At 30.3% G+C, this 21,546-nt stretch overlaps 1 protein-coding gene across 2 annotated transcripts in view; it reads left to right on the top strand.

Annotated features, from left to right (window-relative positions):
- The first annotated feature begins 818 nt into the window (after positions 1-818).
- LOC130666399 (uncharacterized) overlaps positions 819-21,546 on the top strand; it is a 216,985-nt gene continuing 196,257 nt past the window's right edge. For both annotated transcript variants that reach the window (XM_057467357.1, XM_057467356.1), the window contains exons 1-2: positions 819-1,082; positions 10,052-10,231. In XM_057467357.1, coding sequence (XP_057323340.1) covers positions 10,090-10,231 — 142 coding nt within the window. In that variant the 5' untranslated portion in view covers positions 819-1,082; positions 10,052-10,089. The remainder of the gene's footprint in view (positions 1,083-10,051; positions 10,232-21,546) is intronic.

Below are 21,546 nucleotides of genomic sequence, written 5' to 3'. Positions count from 1 at the left end.
TTGCATCCACAATAAAATGAGTGTCTGAAAAATTAAATTTCAACTATGCTATTTTTTGAAATTACAAAAAAAAATAAAATTATAATTGTTAGAAGATACTTTAATATATTTCACTTGTTAGTAGATAGAACTAAATATTTATTTGAACATTTTTAAAACCGACAACGAATTATATAATAATGGACAGTGAATAATAATTGACATAATAAGGGAAAGGTTGAGAACGGATAGATGACGTCACGTTAGGTCTTCCCGGAAGGCACCGTCAGAGTGTCTTTTCTTCATCTGTCTCAATCTCCTTCTCGACCCTTATCTAGTAAGGGTGAACCTTGTCACAGGTTGGAAGTAGCTCCTGACGTCAGACGCTGCAAGCCTCAAAATGCCTATCGAGCAAAAGGCTCGGCGTTGAGGAAAGAGTAGCTTCCTTAATAGTTAAATAATATTCTTAGTATTTATGTTTACCCTCCAAATGGCTCTTTCAGTTTTTATTAATTGCTTAACACTTATTTGTTGTTGTTTTATAAAATGATGGAGCCGAGGGATAAAAGAAAATCTTCAAGTTTAAAGAAACAAACAATGTTTTTGATCAACAACCAACAAATAGAATGATATAGAATAGATAAGAAAGACTTTAGGCAGGAAAACGAACAGAAAAAAAATGGCTATACTAAAGTCTCTTCAACTGGTAAAGTCTTCTCATTCTTATTCGTCTTCTTTTATTCTCATAGTCTCCCACCCTAATACTAGAATTTCTACTGTACAAGGGAGCTTGCGCAAGCTTCGACCCGCCAGCAGCCCAATCGTACTTGATGCTCTGAGCTTTCATGTGTCGACCAACTTTCGTAGCGAGTCAATGTTACATACTAGTCTAGTTTGCTCCTGATACCCGAGTGTGTAGTCCGTTTATTCACGCGTGTGACTTGTTGACAGTGATATTTTAATGAAATTATATTTTATATAATACATAAATGAGATACTTGTTGTTATTCTTAAAATAAAATTTAAGGATAGGCCAAAAAACGTATAGATATATTTTAAACAATGTTTAAAAAACATCGTTTTCAACTAAATTGAAACGACAGGTGAATTAAATAATTTTTTAATTAATACACCCTATAAATTAATTGTTAGTTTTATTTTTTTTGTGACAATATTATTAATAGTTGTTAAAAGTTTGATGTGGATATGCGTGAATAGCTAATGTAGAATTTAGTTAAATTGTCGCATTAAATGACAACAGAAGAGAGAAAAGATGTCAATATAATGGATCGATACTGGTTCCCGTGGGAATTATGCTCGCGTGACACACGGCAGATCGTAAGCTTTCAAGTGTTGGTTCCACTCACGGTTACATTATTATTTGTAAATTCTAACGAATTTTAGTACTAAACATGTTTTGTACACTCGATATTTGTACTTATTCTAAATGAATAATATGTAATCTATTGATGTTTATTTAAAGGTGTAAAATATCTTAAAAATTAACTTCTTTATGACTGCCATATTTCTCTATAAATAATTTATGCTGATCAAACAATCGGTCAATGTCATTATCGATTTCGTGGTGATTATCAATAACAAATTGAAATAGTGATGCGTGTGTTAAAGTGTAATTATACAATAGTATACACATGACTAGAGTATAATAATGCCATATAACTTGCCTATATGTTTATCAATAGAATTAAATCTATCGCATGCTGACATGAATTATTATCTCTTCATATAAGATAATCAATCTGTGATCTTATATTGATTTTTTTAGATTTATCATTTATACAAGAAAAACATAATTATTCGACCAAGTCATAAATTCATTAAGGGGGATAGCCACTGTGAGGATCGAAAAAATAGAGAATTTTCGGGAATTTTTTTGACTGGGATAATAAAGGAATTTGGGGATCGGGTTCTTTTTGTTTCATAAAGTATTCATTGAAGATAATTCTCCAAAATTTTTATTAAAAAATATTATGTTGTTACAAAATTATAAGCATTTTTGTGAAGCACCAAAAAAATTTGCCTCACCACGGTCTCATCTCTAACTTAAAAACGAATTATCTGAAACAAAAAACCAAACTGCGTTGTATTCTGTACGCATGTGGTTATCTTTGCGGTTAGGGGATTTTGAAAATTTGGATTTGAAAGAAAATGGCGACATAATAAAAATTTTTTGTTTTTTTATATCATTTTTTTGGATTCAAACAACCCTAAAACATCTTAAAAATCAAAATTTTCAAAATCCTCTACGTGCAATTTTAGCTACTAAATAGACGAATACGGGAAAAAAAAATTTGCAAATCGGTTCATATTTATGCAAATTACAAATGAGACCAGTTCAAAAAAAGTAGTTTCGAGAAAAACGCGTTTAAAGTTTTTAGTCGGTGCAACGGGCAGTTGACGCGCTGCCACATAAGTGACTATAACTCGAAAAATATTCGGAATTTTCATATCAAACTTTAGATACATATTTTTGAATATATAAACTTTGATTTTATGAAAAATAAAAAAATTTGTTTCTTTTTGAAATTTCACAGTGGCTATCCCCCTTAAGTGATACTTTATTATTTATGAGCTTCATATTTTTAAATTATTTTACAAAACATGAAAATATTTTTTACATTTCTTATAAAGTCATAAATCGTAGATATAATTATACATTATAATGATGCTTTAATTTATAATCCACTTTTTTTTTTAAAGTACACGGGAAAAAAATCGATAGGAACCCTGGTTAATAATACTGATTGAAAAGAATTGAGAAGCGGTCACTGCATGCAAACTGTATATCTATATATACAAACAAAAGAATTCAAATTATTGAAAAGAATTCGAATTTCATCATTTTTATTTCTTTTCAATCAATATTTTTAAACAGGGAATGGTTACTGTGCTACACAAGAATGATCGTAAAGTATGTAGAAACTAATCTTAGCATATTACTAGTTCTGGTTATAATAGGAGTCCGTCGATTTTACATATGACAGTACGATTCAACATAGTAATCATTACTATATTTCACATTATGTCGAAAACTCGACTGGTTATCGTGTTCACATTCACCGTTCGCTTACCAGATAATGTAGGTTCATTTCAGCAGTAGATGTGTTATTATATAAAATAGGTATAGGCACTGTGTGAAAATGCGAAAAACTCCCCTGACAAATGCGTTCCATTGTCGTTCAACATAGTAACCATTCCTGTGCTGGACAGAAACTGTTGTTTTCAGTCACATGTCTGACTACTGTTTAGCGGGAATTGCGGGAACTAATTTTGTCAACAGTCAACAGACATGTGACGGAAAACAACAATTTCTGCCCAGCACAGGAATGGTTGCTATGTTGAACGACAATGGAACGCATTTGTCCGAGGAGTCTTTCGCATCTCAACACTGCGCCTATACCTATTTTACATAGTAACACATCTGCTGAAAAAAAACTTGCATTATCTAGTAAGCGAACGGTGACTGTGAACACGATAACCAGTCGAGTTTTCGACATAATATGTAACATAGTAATGGTTACTATGTTGAATCGTACTCAGTCATATGTGAAAACGACCCAATTCTATCATAACGAGAACTAGTAATATGCTAAGATTAGTTTCTACATACTTTACGATCATTCTTGTGTAGCACAGTAACCATTCCTATCTATTTTTTTCCGTGTAACTAAAATACATTAAATAGTATATATCATTCTACTTTTAATATAAATAAAAAAGGAACTGTTAAATTTTTTTTTAAGTAAAAACGATTTTATACTTCAACACACTGAGAAAAAAAAATACTTTTATCAAGGACATTTACTCGATAGAAGAACATATATTCTTGATACTTTTCAAGAATATATAATTTTGTCTCAAGAATTCGTAGAATTGAAGGAAATAATTTTTATTTAATTCAAGTAAAGCTACCCTGGTTAAAAATACTGATTGAAAAGAATTATGAATGATGAAATTGGAATTGTTTTTAATAATTTCAATTTTTTTGTTCGTATGTATAGATATAAAGTTTGCATGGAGTGGCCGCTTCTGAATTCTTTTCAATCAGTATTTTTAACTAGGGTATTCTTTTGTTTACTCATAATATAATAACAAAAATAAATTTGATGCTCTTTTCTCAATAAATTAATAATTAATAATAATAAAATAAATATTTTGAACAGATTTCTTGAACCAAGAAGTTCTTGTTTGGAACATAGTATTTATTTTCTCAGTGTAATGTAATAATAATAACAAAAAAATTGATATAGTTTTTCACGCTATTTTTTAATTGTATAGAAGATATTTTGGTATTTGTTCTTTTTTTTTTTTATTAAATAATTTTTATATATTATATAATCGAAGACACAGTAACGAATTGTTATGATCCACAAAAATTGAAGTTTTATTTAATAAAAAAAAAAACGGTATACCATTGCCCATACATATTAGAGTAGAGTGAAAAAAAGCACTTGTTTTTAAATATCTTGGTGTACCACCAATTTTAAAAATCGAAATTTGGCGCCATTTTTCGGGGAGTTTTGAAATGTTAGATTAAAATTTGCTAAAATAGAGCAATATTCGAGTTGAAATCACTCTAAGATAACGAAAAATTCATCACATATTTTTAATTTTATTTTAACAAAAGTTTTATTACATTTTAATAATCGGTAACTTTTTTTCGTATTTAGATTGCTTACGAGAACTACAATGTATACCGAATAATTAGTAAATAAGACTTTTTTCTATCAATAAACAGCAATATTTCACTTATTTTTAGGTAGAGACCGATTTCAAATTTAAAAAATTAGGTGAATTCCACTCCACCCTAACATATATAATACTACATTATTTCTTAGCTTCCATAAAATATATTTTACAGAAATACAGATGTAACTGATCATTATTTTAGAAAATGTATTAAACTATCGATATTAGTTATCAAATAAATTTTAAAAATATAAAAGGTTGTAATATTTAAACGTAGTGTCGTAATTAAAATTTATAAATTATATATATGCACTCGTATATATATATGTAAATTCGGATTAAAAATTTGTATTAATTCAACGCACTTTTGACATTTACATAAGTTCTTTTAACGTAATTTGGTAGCCGCATTTCGAAGTCAAAACAATGTCAAAATTGTTTTTTTTATCTTCCCGCTAAGAAAATTGAAAATTTTCAAAAATTCGGGAAGTTATAGGTTTCGGTCCGATTTGCAAAAACCGAATTTCTATCAGATTTTGACGTTTTGAGGTTCTAGGAAGCTATCCTGACTAATTTCACGATGATGTCCGAGTGTATGTATCTGTGTACGTACGTATGTATGTATGTAAATATTCATAACTCTTGAACGGATGAACCGATTTTGATTTTTGAGGTGTCATTCAACGCGGCTTGTTAATATATTAAAGCTGTTGGAATTTGAGCTTAATCGGTAGGGTGCGTTCGGAGATATTTCGAAAATAAAATGTTTTCAAAAATGTTTTATTTGGATAACTTTTAATATGCTCGATGGATTGATTCCAAAATCTAATTAGCTCTAAAACTTTATAAGCCGCGTCGAATTTCACCAAAAAAATCAAAATCGGTTCATTCGTTCAAGAGAAACCGTTGACGAAAGAATTCAAAAAAAAAATTTTTTTGGTTTTTTTGTAATTTCTCAAAAACGACTGGATAAATCAATTTCAAAATTTGATCAGCTTTAGAACTTGATAAAACGCGTTGATTTCCACCTCAACCATCAAAATCGGTTAATTTGTTCGCGAGATATCGTGGGAGAAAGAAATGCTAAAAAATGTTTTTTTTGAAAACAATGGCATACAAAAGTATTTTCGAAAATGTATTCACAATAATATTTTCGAGCTCAAGGAGCTCGGAAACAGCGGGAAGTTTTGGGGCTGGCCCGCAGGGTCAACTGATAGACCGATTTTTTTACAAATTATCAACTTCCTGATAAGTTGAATTAAGACAGCCAGAAGAGCCCACGTATTTTCACGAAAGTTTAATTAATTATATTTTTTAAATGGTCTGGTAAAAAATTCTGGTTTTTTGTTTTCAAGGGCTTAAAAATATAATCTTTGAAATTATCATAATTAAAGTAAGGATTAACTATTGAAGGTTTGACTACACGGAGAAAAATGCCGGTGAAAATTAAATAGTAATTACAACCATGATTAAAAATTTGCTATCTCAAACGAAAAATTACAATCCATAAAAAAAATTACGATGATTTATAGAAAACTCATTTTTGATTTCAATTATTACTATCCAGATCGTAATTTTCATTTATCATAATTATGTTTCCTTTGTAAAGATAATTACTTAAAAAATTGAAAAATCTCTCACGACTTTGATAATTTTTATTTTAAAACTGTAATTTTTACTTAATTTGAATCTAAAAATGACTTTGTCCCGCTAAATAGAAAGTACAATTATGTAAACAAAAATATAATTTTTAAATTTATATTAATTATCATTAGATATTGAAAAATTTTATCTAAAATTAAAAATTACAATTATACATAAAAAATTACTATCGTTTGTAGAAAATTTAAGTTAATTGTAAAAATTACTTTAAAGCTTTGTTAAATTTTCACTTGAAAAAATTCAATATTTACTCATTCAAATGAAAAGAGTTCAATCTCACAAGAAGTAAAAATGATTATTGGATTTATTAAAAATTAGTACATTAGTCAGAATTTTTGTTCCGTAGTTGATAAATATTAAAACATTTTATTAAAATTATTGTGAAGTTGAAATATTAAAATTTGCTACAGTAATACAGAATATTAAACTACGCTTTATAAAAATTATTATCAAGCCCAAACAAATTTTTTTATTCCTAATAAAATTTATTAAATACACTAAATATTTTAACTGACACGATAATAAATGTTAGTCTAATGCGTTTCACAATGAAAACTTAAAATCTTTAAAATAATAAAAATAGTTATCTCCAATGTAATTTTATGTAAGTAGTGTACATTTTAGAATGTCGGTAAGACAAATTGTTACTCCGGGAGATAAAATTACTATTTGAGATCGTAATTTTTAGTTCAGGGTATATGATACCGTTGATGTTGTATCCTACCCATATACTTGCTATAAATTCAGAATTTCTAATCGTCATCACTCTAAAACTGAGTGTGTAGTCAAAATTAACACACTTGCAAAATAACATTGAAACGCCATAAGCAATCTATAGATTTTTAACACACCGTGAAACGTGTTTTAAGTGACTACAAAAAACTATAGTTTTGTTTATGGCCATTAAACATAGAACACATTTAATGTGTGTTAAAATAATACACTTGTAACACAGTTGGTTTTAGAGTGATTGTGGCTGAGCTGTCAACGTACTTGGTCAGGGTGTAAAAAAACAGTGAGGACCGGGTTCGATCCCAACGTCGGGAAAATAATTTTATTTTCAAGCTTTGATTATAAATCATTCCGCGTTTGTATACGTATGTGTGTGAGTGTTGTGTGCATGCCCGCATGAAAAAACTTTATATGTGAAAACATATATATGATAGAATATATGAATATTATAATGTGATATATTGTACAATATATAAAATAATATTTATATTTTTGCCGTATTAACATATGATAATATATTGAAAAAAAATATATTGCAAGAATATATTATCAATATATGACTTTTTATGTATGTTTTACATATATATTTTAATATATCTTTTTTATATTGATATATTATATTGAAAGTAGTATATTAATTAATATATAGTATTTTTTATATATGTTTTCCAATATATTGCAAAATATATAGTTTCCAATATATTGTAAAATATATGGCACTTTTTTTAGTTTTCTTAGGTTATTGCCAGTAAATATAAGGTCAATGAAAAGAAGGAGAAAAAATAATAAATTTGACTTTTTTTTGTGGGATTGTGTAGAAATTGAAAAAGTATATTAAAAAATAAAATTTTCAATATATTGCGAAAAATATGTTTTGATATACTGGAAAAATATAATTCCAATATACCACGAACCATATATTTAATCATATAAATTCTTTCATATATAATCAATTATATAGAGACCATATACCACTAATTATATGAGTCAAAATATATGGCTATATATATCAAGTTTATTATATTATACTTATAAATTATATATATACTATCCATATATGATAAGAATATATTGAGCATTATATGAGATAATATATATAGAAAAATACAAAACATTATATACAAATAAATATATTATGATAAATATATAATCCATTATATGTAAAAAACATATATTTTTCAATATAGATATTTTTGCCGCTATATATTTATCACATATTCACAATATATTTTGTTATATACTTTTAACAACATATAGCTTTTCCATGCGGGTGTGCGTCTCGTAAAAGTGATTCCCCATTCAACCTATGGATGTGTGTGTGTGTAAGTCCCGTTCGTCAGTAGGTAGTGGTACCTGAATACGCGTCTTCCGACGCGTATGATTATTATTTTAGGAGTGGGGACGAAATTACTATCTGGATTGTAAAAATTACAATCTGGATTGTAAAAATTACTCGCCAGAATACATCTTTCACAACGCGTTAAATAATATTTACTAAGGACAATAGTAAAAATGATTGGTACATTATAGTTTTCATTTCGTCGTTAGTAAATTTTATCTTGAATGTAGTAATTTTTATAATGAACAGATATTATTATTCTAAATAATATGTTGTAATTTTTACCTTGAGTTGTGTAAAAGTTTTGATTTTTTTTTAACATTTCGAGATTACTTTCTTAGATTGTAATTTTTTTTTCAAATTTAGTAAAAATTCTTTAACTTTTTTCTCCGTGTACCAAATTACCTTAAGTTAATAATACCTAAAATATTAATAGGAATTCTATAGGAAACTGTATTCTTTTCAACAAAAGAGTCAAGTCGCTAAGGTCTATAGTTTCCGAGTTATAGTAATTTTAATAATTTGAAAAATAAAATATCAATTGTAATTTTTTTTTTGATATTGTATTTTTCAAATTATTAAAATCACTATAACTCGGAAACTATGGACTTTAGAGACATGACTCATAGGACTGTTTTTGAAGGGGATAAAATTTCTTTCAAAATTCCTACTAATATTTTTAGTATACTTTCATTAGTTTAGGTTCTGCAAGCCGATAAATGTCAGTTTCATAGGAAAAATGACTTCCGCAACGGACACAAGTGAAACAGCTTAAATAACAGCTAAGTTCCCTACAAATTGCGACAAACGGCGCTTTGACATCATAAAATACAACTGAGCATTAGAAATTTAAAAAAAAAGTAATTTATTTTACGTGTATTTTAAATGGAAAATCTTTGAAATCAAATGGAAAGTACTCAGAATTGAAATTAAGGGCTCAAACTTGGCAGGAAATTTTGTTTTAGCATAAAGAATAATATTTTGCTTGATGAGCAACGAAAAACCATCTTTCGCTGGAAACGAGGCACCCTAATATATATATAAATGTAAATAAATTTTAATGACATAAATTTATATAAAATTCATAAAAAGAGTGTAGATATTCATTTTCCGTTTCTTTCATATATGCAATACATATGAAGTTTTGTATGGCATAGAATTGAGCGCGCAATGAATGGTAGGAAAAACGGGACGTGCCAGTCCGGCTATTGACGAAGGATAAAAGGGTAAGGGGAAGAAGCGAATGTAAAAATAGATGGGTGAATAGAAATTCTGACCAAAGTAGAAAAGGGAAACGGGGAAAAACTATAGAAACGAGCAAGAGTCAAAGAGAGTAGAAAACGTGCACAGACAAATAGAAAAATAACTTTGTGACTGTTGATTTTTCGATTCTTGTTTTAAAATAACCATTTTTATTTAATAATAATTTTTATTTTTCACCTTTTGACAATATAAAGTGTCAAACAATCATAATGTATTATATCAATAAAATATTTTTCTTTTGTTTTCTGTTAGTGCATTTGTATACTAAAATTAAATTTATTCGGGCAATATAAAATATATAAGTTTAATAAATAAAAATTTTAATTAATCATGATAATTTTTTTGTTTTTCTGGTTTTTGTTTAAGTTTCAACTAAATTCAAATGAGGCAGATGAAAAAAAAGGATGATTGACAGTCTTCAAGACTGGGAGAGAAAAAATAGAATGGTGTTTTTAACTTTTAGCATAACTTCAGTTTCATCATGGACATTTCTCGTGTTAGTTTTTCTTCTTTTGGTGAATTCCAGCCCCGCAGCACTTCGCAAAGGTAAAAGTAGTTACATCTACAAGTTAATAGCTCGTTATCCTCTATACAAATAGCTTAAATGAATGTGTGGTGGTTCCTAACTAAGTGTTTCGGCTTACTCTGTTAATTTATTACAGCCCCGAATTACTAACTTGTAAATAAAAATTTTTTTCTATGTACTGTGTAATCGTTACCTGCACATATTTTACATCTGGACTATAAATTATAGGTTTTTTTTATTTTATATAAAGAACATACATTAATAAATCAACTAAATAATAAAAGCAGATCAATAAAAAATGCCTAAAGACTAAAAAAAGAACGACATGAAAGTATAAACTTAGTGGATTCGTTAGATAGGATTGTGGAAACCAGTTACTCCGTACACCTTCTAATCCCCTTAAAGGATTTCCTCAGCTTGCCTGTGAAACTGCGGTTTGCACCAATCCTTCGTCTTAAGCTTAATTTTTTTTTCTTTTTTGTTTTTCGTTATTTTATTTTTCTTTCTTACCCTCTATCTCCCTGACGTTCTACAACTTACCTTACTAACTCTTTCTTTTACCTGACTTTTTTCTTTTATCTTGTCTCGTTCCGACGACAAAACTTTTTGACCCGGAGGGTGAACGCATTCGGGGATTTCTAAGTTTAGACTTCCAGCGATAATGCTCACCACCGCACCGGCTTGTAAAACTTTAATTCTCACCCATCGGCATTTTCCACCGTTCTTCATAACGTTTTCTCTTTTTTACTCTTTCAGTTTTTTATACCTTTTCAATATAGTACCCGTTTTGTAGCACTAGTTACTCAGCGCTTATACATGCTTTATTTTTCAATTTTTTTACTTCAAACTTAATATTGAATTTGAATTTCTTCAAGTTCTCACAAAAAAAAAAAAAAAATAGTAAAGAGAGAATGAGAAGAAAGCAAGGTGACCGAAACAGAATTGTGAGGGAAAGGCATTTTACTCCGATGTTTGACGTATTCGTCGGTTAGACTCTGACCTATGTCCCATACAAAACGCTTATGAAAGAGGAGCTGAAAATTTTATGCACAGTAATGACTCTTTATAATTTTCTCGCCTTGTGTATTGAGGGGTTACTCACACTTTTATCGCTGTTCAAATACCAAGTATGTGTTATGAAAGCTACTTTTCCAATCATCATCACAATAATTTTTGCCCAAGTTTAAATTTACTAACGAGGTCTCATTAGTGATGATTTTTATCGATAGTTTAACTCACTTTATATACATATATAAACCACTTTACTTCAACTAAACTAAATTCTAAATACACTGATAGAAGGATTTCTTAGCATTTAAAAAAGATTTCTTAGTATTTAAGAAATTTGTTGCGTAATCACAACTACATTTGAATTCAAATGAAGTTACACTTCTGGCAGGTAGAGGCAGCACCTCCTGGGGCCTCTTCCATAAATTCAAACTTGATCATGCGCATTTGCTGCTTCCTGCCTCGTGTCGAGAAGACCGACGCCATTATCTATCGTTATATACTTATCAAGTGTAAACACGTGCTCCAATTAATCTCATTATTTCGCACTCATCTCGAGAATATAAATGAAAATAATTATCTAAATAAATCAAGAAATCATCGAGCTCCAAAATTCTATAGTTATTTATATAATTCACAAATCAGAACTCAACAAAATAATTAATATCAAGAACTTAGAATTCAAGTAATCAACGACCACGTTTTCAAAGAGGTTATTCCGACGGGGACCATTCCAGGTGCTTAATTATTCATCAATTAATTAATTCAAGTGTTCATATAAATAAAAGACTCAATTTAATAATTATTCTGATTATTCCGATGCTCAATTATTTATTTTAAAAATATTCTCACTTGGTAGTCGCTGTTATCATGCTACCATGTGTTCATAACCAATTTAAAATCAGTGTAAATTATTATTATTGGACTCATTGCAATCAATTAAACTTAGTGTTCAACTTTCTCGAGAATTTAATGTACTCAAATATCATGCATTTAGTGCTCTTAAAAATAATCATTAAGTGTTCAATCATTAACTTCGCTCGGTAACCTCTGTTTTCATGTTACTTATTATCATGACATTTTTGTAATCAACTCGGTGTTCAAATAGACTTAAATTAACTATCTCAATTATTTCAATTAACTACTCGAGCTCAATTCAATAATTTGTTTTCAATTAATTACGTAGTCACGAGCTCAAACAATTAACAGTATTAATTAATTAAATCAAAGATTTAATTTCGCAATCCAGTGATATTATGTGCTGTGACAAATAAAAATATTGTTATATTTTTCAATATGCGTATTTTTCTAACATTCCAACCACCAACCAGTCCTGGCATGTATTCATTTAATTATTATTACAACAACATTTTTTTTTAAATATCATTTTTTTGTATTTAACAAACATTTCTTACTATTTAAGAGATGATTTCTTAATAGTTAAGAAATCATTTCTCAAGGCATGATTTCTTAACTATTAAAAAATCATTTCTTAAATACAAAAAAATGATGTTTAAGAAATGATTTCTTAAATACTAAGAAACCCTTCTATCAGTGTAGACTATTCATTGATTGATTAGTTTATTTATTTTATTATTCCAAGGCATTGGTCAAATCGTGAGTTTTTATACAATATGCATTTCATTGATACATAAAGTACAACTATTAACCAATTAGGATACATCTGTGTGTACAATAGATCAATTTAATATATATTGATATAATTAAGTTGTAATAATATAATAAGGGATACGTTATTAATAAGCTTAGGTGTAACTATACATGATTTAACTAAGATAATTTATAACGAATACTTTTAAGTATCCAAACTTGAAGATATATAAAGTTGATCCCTGATGAATAAGTCTCTTAAATAGCTAGGCTTACCTATTTGTAACAATTTATAAAAATAAGTGGCTAGAAAGTATGCCCGCCTAGATCTGACTGAGGGCCAGTTTAATGTACGACGATAAGGAGTTACATGTTTATCTCGTTTAAGACTAAAAATGAATCTAATCGTAGTGTTCATCGCACTCTGTAATTTCAAATCATTTTTAGCAGTAGAGTCAACAAGCACAACAAAACAATAGTCATGCAATGAAAGTATTGTAGCTGAAGCCAATAATCTTCTTATTTCGGGCGTAAAGATATTCTTCCGTACTTTTAGACTATGAAGCGCTGCATTTACTCTTTTAAGGATGTTTGGGAGACATATTAAAATTTTCAGTATTTATTAAAAAAATTACAAATTATTCTGTGAAGTTTCCCAGGACTCCTTAGAAAATTTGTAATTTTTTTACTAAACCCTTCAAAAGCTATACCAGTTTTGATCAACAACAAATTTAAACGTAGTTAAATGGTAAATACACCACCGAGCTACTTCAAGTAGAAAAATAGTATTGAAAAAACAGTAACAATAATTTGAGAATTTGTAAATGGATCCCGGAAAAAAAGACCTGGAAAAAATAGACCCGGAAAAAATAGATCCGCAAAAAATAGATCCGGGAAAAATAAAATCGGAAAAAATAGATCCGAAATAAATCGACTCGGAGAAAATAAATCAGCAAAAAAAGACCTAATAAAAAAACGGATACAAACATCTGATGTGTTTCATTCGGCAACTAATTTTATTCCATTATCTTTGATACTTAAATTCAAAGGAAAAAATATATCATTAAGACCGTGATTTTTTTTTTTAATCATAACAATTATTTAAGACAATAATTTTTTACTCATTGAACGTAAAGATCATCTTGAAAAGAATTTTTGAAATCAGAAACAAACCAGTAATCGAACTTGGATTTTCACGATAACAACCTTAAATTCATCCTCATTCACAGTGATACGTTAAACATATACCAATAACAAATTAATAGAAGAAATTTTTTTTTCCCGTCTGTTGTTAAGCTATCCGTGCTAAAATTTTTTATATAGCCTTAGAATTTTAAACTCGAAATTTCGAGAATCAAAACCGTGACCGAATTACGAAAGTTACTGACCAAATATGTCTGAGAAGTTGGTGTCCACCCAGCGCATCGTCGTATTGTCATAATGTCTACACCCCGTCTGCGGGCAGTTGAGACCGCTGTATGCCGTGTACTGTATGCCGTAAATTGACTCGTATCTACTCCTGCCTTTCCCAGGAGTGACTTTACCCAGTGGCTAATGGTTTGTGATGAGGCTGGTCCGTATGGTTTTGTGGTTCCAATAAATAAGGTCTTCGTCTCACTACTTCTTAATTCTTTAGTAATATCAATATAATCTAAAACTGCTGATGCGAAACGAAGCCCTGGTCTATCTTTGTAAAATGGCAATACAAGTTCCGGATACACCCGACTAGAATTTTTCATAAGGGCCTGACGAGGTCCTTATCAGGTTAACCTTATTTCAAATAAGGTTCCGATCAGGGTATCCTGACGAGGATCCTGGTATGGATGTAACGCTTAAGACCCATGAGGTCCTTATCAGGATTGCCTTATCAGGACCTTACCAGGATATCCCCATCAAATCCTTATCAGGATGGCTTTATCAGGTCCTTACCAGGATATCCTCATCAAATCCTTATCAGGATTATCTTATTAGTCATTAATTAAAAAAAAAATAATAAATTGCAAAGAAATAAGAGAATCATAATTCGATCGAGAATTTAATCTATTGTATTGAGAGCATTGATTAGAGGAAGTAAACATTTTTTTTATTGATGAAAAAATCCCGATGACTGCTGGACTCGAACCTGCACCCTTACAATTCAAAGTCCTCGATGCACTGACATACACATGTGATCTTGAAAGTGTAAATATAATATTTATTATGATGTTAAAGAATAACTGATGAAGAAGTAAAAAATCTGTGCTGCAATGATTGTCGTGTTTTTTACATAATATTCTTTTGTACTTTGTTTAATTCTTAGCCTGTAAATGAAATATTCAAAGGGATGGAATAACTTTTTTTTAAATAAGGATATCCTGACGAGGTCCTGATCAGAATCTCGTCAGGTTGACCCGATAGCAAATAACTTTTTTTTGAATAAGGATATCCTGACGAGGGCCTGACAAGGAACTTGTCAGGTTTGCCCTAATAAGGCAAACCTTATATTAACCTGATAAGGTCCTTATGGTACTTCAGGCAAATCAGGAAGGAATTCTAGTCGGGGCATAGATCCAAGTTTTGTCGTTTTTGTCAGCTCCGTGATTTATATTTTTATCTCAGTTTTTGTTTTTTTGATATTATCTATTCTCACCAATGCCAGAGTTTAAAGCCTTTGAGCTGTAGTAAGTGCCAATAAGGTTGCTACCTTTTGAGCAGCTTCTTTCAATTTAAATTGAAAAGAGGATGCATTTTTTCCGTATATTTCAGCACCGGGCCTACATCCCATATTGAACTGTATTTTGGTTTGGATGGTCTTTGTTTGAATATACACTTTTAAAGAAGCGTGATATTAGACCATCGTTGTTAATATTGTGAGCTGATATTGAAGATATCATGGATCTGGCAGTGTTGAGAGTAGTATAGCTTTCTCCTTCCTTAAACAGGTTATTCAGGAATTGAATGATATCAGTGGTTTTTGAATTATACAAGTCGATATTATAAAGACGCGCAAACGACCACCATCGTTTTAGACTAGACTCGTATTGCTTTGAGGTAGACTTTGTGATTGAATTTATCATCATATCCGCAGCTTCATCCGAAAGTCCTTTCTTTGTGTATGCTTCCCTGACAATTTCCTTACCGCCATGGAAAGGTGGGACGACAGTGGATGACTGATGTTTCTGAAAGGAAAAAACAGCAGGTTGGATTGTGGTTTAAATAAAATAGGTTGTTCTATGAGGAGAGATGGAAACAGAGGGTACCATGGCTGTGTCAGCCAAACTGGTACTACTAAGACACCAACTGCTTGATCATAAATTATTTTTCTAAGGACACGTGAAATAATCACGAACGGAGGAAAGGCATAGAAGTATTGACTTGTCCACCCGGGAAGGAAAAATTATATAGAATAGTGCCGGATTCTGGGTAACTCATTTAAATATAGTGGAAACCTAAACATGCAAACATGCAAATAACCTTCTCAATAAGACAATTTTTAGATAAATTGAGAAAAATATAGATAGCCCGATCTGGGAATCGAACCCAGACCATGTTGGTATCGCGCTGAGTGCTCTATCAGTTGAGCTATCCGGCACTATACACCCAGAAAGGGAAAAAAATTATATATAAATATATGTAAGAAATAACTAACGCAAGGTTTAAACCAAAGGAGTGTTTATTATACAAGCTTAAACCCGACAATGTTCAACGAAAGTAAGTAGGTATATCTGTATATATTCGACGATGTGACCGCTCAACCGTCCAGTACAATTGTAATCTCTGCCTCTGCCTTCTGTGGCCCTCGGGTCCCTTGACCTGTGGGGGTAACTGAGACATCACGTGATGGGGGTGGGTTTGACGTCACAGCCAGGCTGTCCAGCAGCCTACGTGTCCAGGGCAATATGGTCGCTTCTTACATATATCTGATTATATAAAATTTTTTTTTCCCGGGCATGATGTAGTAAAGGCATCAACTAGCTTTGCTTCTGGGTCAGGAAATTTCGAGAAAAAAATTTTACATTTTTTGTTTAATCTAGACGCAAATAGATCGACTCAGAATGCGTCGAACTTCTGTATAATTTGTTCAAACGCAGTTTAAGCGAGTTCCCATTCAGAGTCGATATTGTCACAACGCGAGACTCTATCTGCTTCAACATTTTTTGCTGATGGTATGTATGATGCCTTCAACCATAGGTGTCTTTTATCACACCACTCCCTGATTTTTCCGGAGAGTTCACTAAGATGCAAGTATTGAACTCTTCCTGCTCTATTTATGTACGCTATAGCCGTCGTGTTATCTAACCGTAACAAAAATTCCTGATTTGACAGTTTTGAGGCGAAACATTTTATTGCAAAGAAAGCCGCCAATAACTCAAGATAATTTATGTGATTTTTTCTTTCTTCTCTGTCCCAAAAACCAAAGGCCTCTTTACCTTCACAGTAACAACCCTATCCAGATAAGGATGAATCCGAAATAATTTCAAGTGTATACTTCTCAGTCCTAATTGGGCACGAACCAACAATAGCATTAGTTTTCCACCAAGCCAAGTCTTTCATCATCGAATCGGTTATTAGTATTTTGCTCTCATAATTACCCCCTTTAAATTTTAAAGCTTAAAGTTTTTGTCCATAGAGCCATTCATTGGAGATCATAGAATCCACCACTGCCTGATACTTTTATTCAGCTGAGGAGTCATAAAAGATTTTCGGGCTTCTGTCTGTTGAAAGAATACATCAGTTAAAATCTGGCCTGCGTGACTGATGTACGTAGTAAACAAATCCTCATCTAGGCCTTCTTTTGGAGGATCTAGTAGCAAAGACACTGCCGCCGCAACGCTGATATTGCAGTACAAACACAATTCTGTCTTTCCAAGAAATGTTGATCCTTCTTCTTAGCAATTTCTGATAAGAGAGGTACAATCTCAAGATTTATCTTGGGAGCTTCTGTATAAAATTGTCTTTCTATTATACGATTGGAGAATTTCTTTTTTATTTTTCTCAAGCAGCCCGTTCTTTTTCCACTCCAGCCAGGTTTCTTTGAGTTTCGGGTGATGCTTTACATCTTTAAATGTGGAATCATTTGCATCAAAGCCCAAAATTTTCAAAATATCATCCCTTGATGATTCTACTTCGGTTGTGAAAGCTATTTTTTCCCCAGCCTCGTCTGACAGCATCACTGTGTCGACCGGACTATCTGCCCCGTCTGTGTTCTCCTTATTCTCATCCAGATCTACAAGAGGAGAATTTTTTTACTGAACACATTTATGATAATGTAGCAGCACTTATTGTGCAACTTGTATTAATGTTCTTATTGAACTTATTACAAGTAATTACAGATAGACATATATATCGGGTGTCGTATGGATTGGTCAATGTCGTATGGACATTGCCTCCCACCTTTCGTGTGGAAAGATGAGATTTGATAGAACAGTAAATACTAATAAAAAATTTTTTACGGAACTTACCATTATTATCTTTAGCTAACGAAATTTCTTGTTGAGAATTTGTTAAAGCTATTTATGCCGTACGATGGACGGTGGAGTTTTGGTCCATCAAGGTCATGAGAATACCGGTATACTGTTCCCGTGGTTTTCCTCAAGCTTTATCTCAGCTTGAAGGCGATTTTGCTAAAAATCAATATCAAAAAGTCCGATAAGTTTTAATTCGATTCAGATTATGTTTAAGTATACAAAAATATTAATTTTTTTTTTTTTTTTTTTTTGTTGTTCCTGTTGAATATTGACGAGGTCCGTGACCACCTTTGTTAGGTTAATCACGCGGTTTTCCAACTCGTCTATTGTTTCATCTCTATGACGCTTGCGTCGTTCTCTTGATCAGGATTGGAATCTTGAGCGTTTTTTCCCTTTGCGAAATGACATTTTTTATGTCCTAACTATCTTAATTTAATTTTTATTTAGTTTTCTAATTGAGCGAAATGCGAAAAACGTTTTAACTCGTAAACACAACGAAACAATATGAGGGTAGAGGGCCTGGCGAGCGGACAGTATGACGGGTGAGCGCCACTTTTAAAATTCTTATGCGTTAAACGTTGTGACTTTAAGCATGACAAGCATGACTACAATATCATCACCGAGAACGAGACATATAATATAATAGTGTATAGTCATTAGGGTGTGTCATTTTAAGGCTATATTTTTTTTTTTACTGCTATACCAAAAAATGTGGTAGTATATAGAAAATAAAAAATATGCCACTGGGCTAAAGGGTTTAAGTTCAATAGCGGCTTAGCTCATCAAAAAATTCGATTTCCTATTTAAATAACACGGGTAATTTTTTTTTTAACTTTGAGTATTCTTAACTCATGAACAACTCAATAGATCGAATAGACTAATACATAATTTTGTGGGAAATTGAACGTTCTACAAAAAAGTTCTCTTATCATTTTTCGATCAATCCATCTGTTCTAAAATTATTAGAGCTCGGAGTCAAGTTATAGTAAATTTCGAGATATTTTTACTTTATAGCAAAACTATCAGACTTATCATAAAATGTTGTAGGATCTTTTTTGTTGACAATTTTATTTCCTACAAATTATTATTAGTAAAATTTTTTCAAATTCAGCATTGTTTTCTAGTTATTTTCATTTCAATTTCAAGCTCTTAAAAAAGTAGTGTTCTGATCGATTTCAAGAGCTCAACATTGAAATGAAAATAACTAGAAAACAATGCGGAATTTAAAATCAATTTTACTGATAATAATTTGTAGGAAATACAATTGCCAACAAAAAAGACCCCATAAAATTTTATGATAAGTCTGATAGTTTTGCCGGAAAAGTAAAAAGATCTCAAAATTTACTATAACTTGACTTCGAGCTGTAATAACTTTAGAACAGATGGATTGATCGAAAAATGATAAGAGACCTTTTTTGTACAGCGTTCAATTTCCTACAAAAAATTAGATTAGTCAATTCGATCTATTGAGTTGTCCATGAGTTAAAAATACTCAAAGTCAAAAAAAAAAATTTCCCGTGTTATTTAAATGGGAAATCGAATTTTTTGATGAGCTAAGCCGCTATTGGACTTAAACCCTTTAGCCCAGCGGCATAATTTTTTATTTTCTATATACTACCAGATTTTCTAGTATAGCCGTAAAAAAAAATCATAGCCTTAAAATGACACTCCCTTGTAGTCATGGTATGAAATTAGGCTAGTTTTCGAAGAGTAAGGGTAAAAAAAGACAGCGACTTACTTTCTCGGAGAACTTCAGATAGTTGATTTGACAAAACATTGTATAGATAATATACCAATCAAACCTTCACGCGAATAAAGTATTGCTTTATTCATAATCTACAATGTTTATTTAAACTTTAGGTGGTAACTATAACCTACCGGTATTACTATTAACACAACATTATACTTCCGTGGAGTCAAATTAAAAGATTATTTTAATAGCGACAAAAATAATTAAACGGAAATAGATTTTAATGTGTTATGCGTGAGTCATTAAGAATAAAAACTATAAAAGATGTTGGTTTCTATACTTGAAAAAATTTTCAAAGCCCTGAAACTATCATAAGACATAATAAAAATATCAAGTTTAAGGAACAAAATTGAAGCTTATTAAGATACATGAGATAAAAATTGTCTAAGATTTTGTTCCAAAGTTATATAAGCCTTCATAGATAAAATATAATCGACGGAATTGGATAATAATAAAAAATGCATGTTATCAGTAATGAAAAACATATTTTCTAATTTTTTTTAATTCCGTTGAAACTTTCAAGGGTATCAAATTATTTAATAAAATTATCAAAACATTAAGTTTAAGACCAAAAATTGAAGCTTATTTAACAAGCTTTAAAACAATTTTCGCAGAAATTATCTATGACTTTTAATTTTAAAGTTACATGAACTTTAACAGTGATTAGAACTGATTTTATCGAAAAATCGTGAAAATTTTCAACAGTCATAACTTCCAAACTAATCCACCGGTTTGGCACATCTTCGAACTTAACCGTGATAATCACCCATAGAATAAGTGTGGCAAATTTCATTAGGGCCCGATAAGAATTGTAGGCGTGATCGTGGTAACTAAATTGGTTATATGTTTTTTTTTTCTCGGAAACAGGTTCAAAAGTTTCATTTACATAAAAAAAGACGCCTGTGAACATGAGAGCTCTTAATATTCACAAGAAGAGATTCTTAACCTCACCATTTGAATGATATTGAAGATTTAAGTTTGATTATTTTAAGACAAATATCATTTTTGTTTATGAATTTTATAACTCGACAATAAATGACTATTATAAAATGCGCAATATTGATTTTGTAGGAAATTAACTGCTATATGAAAATGAAGTCTTATGTTTTGGCGATTAAATTAAGCCTTCAAAAGATATTCTTCATCAAACTTTCATGTGTACTGATTTTATGAGTATTTGATTAGATATTCGAAAAATATCAATTTAATTTATAAGTATTAAGAATATTTACACGAATTTTAGTTTTTATCAACTGAGAAACTTCAAAATATTTTTAATGTGTAAGTTTCTTTGTCTACATTTAAAAAAATTAATTTTACATTATTTATCGCATAGTTAATTATTTACTTATAGAAAAAGCAAACTTTTCATTATAAATATATTATAATATGTTTCAGTTTTATAGAAAAAAAATGTCCAATTAGGTATAAAAAAATTTTTTATTTCAATTTTCAGCTAAGTTATTAATTTTCAAACAATTTTTGTTGTAAGTAGGTCAATTACCACGATTCGAACCTA

The sequence above is a fragment of the Microplitis mediator genome, chromosome 4 (genome assembly GCF_029852145.1).
Source record: "Microplitis mediator isolate UGA2020A chromosome 4, iyMicMedi2.1, whole genome shotgun sequence".
Taxonomy (NCBI): domain Eukaryota; kingdom Metazoa; phylum Arthropoda; class Insecta; order Hymenoptera; family Braconidae; genus Microplitis; species Microplitis mediator.
The sequence above is the reverse complement of the archived record's forward strand: the minus strand, read 5'-3'. Positions and strand labels throughout refer to the sequence as shown.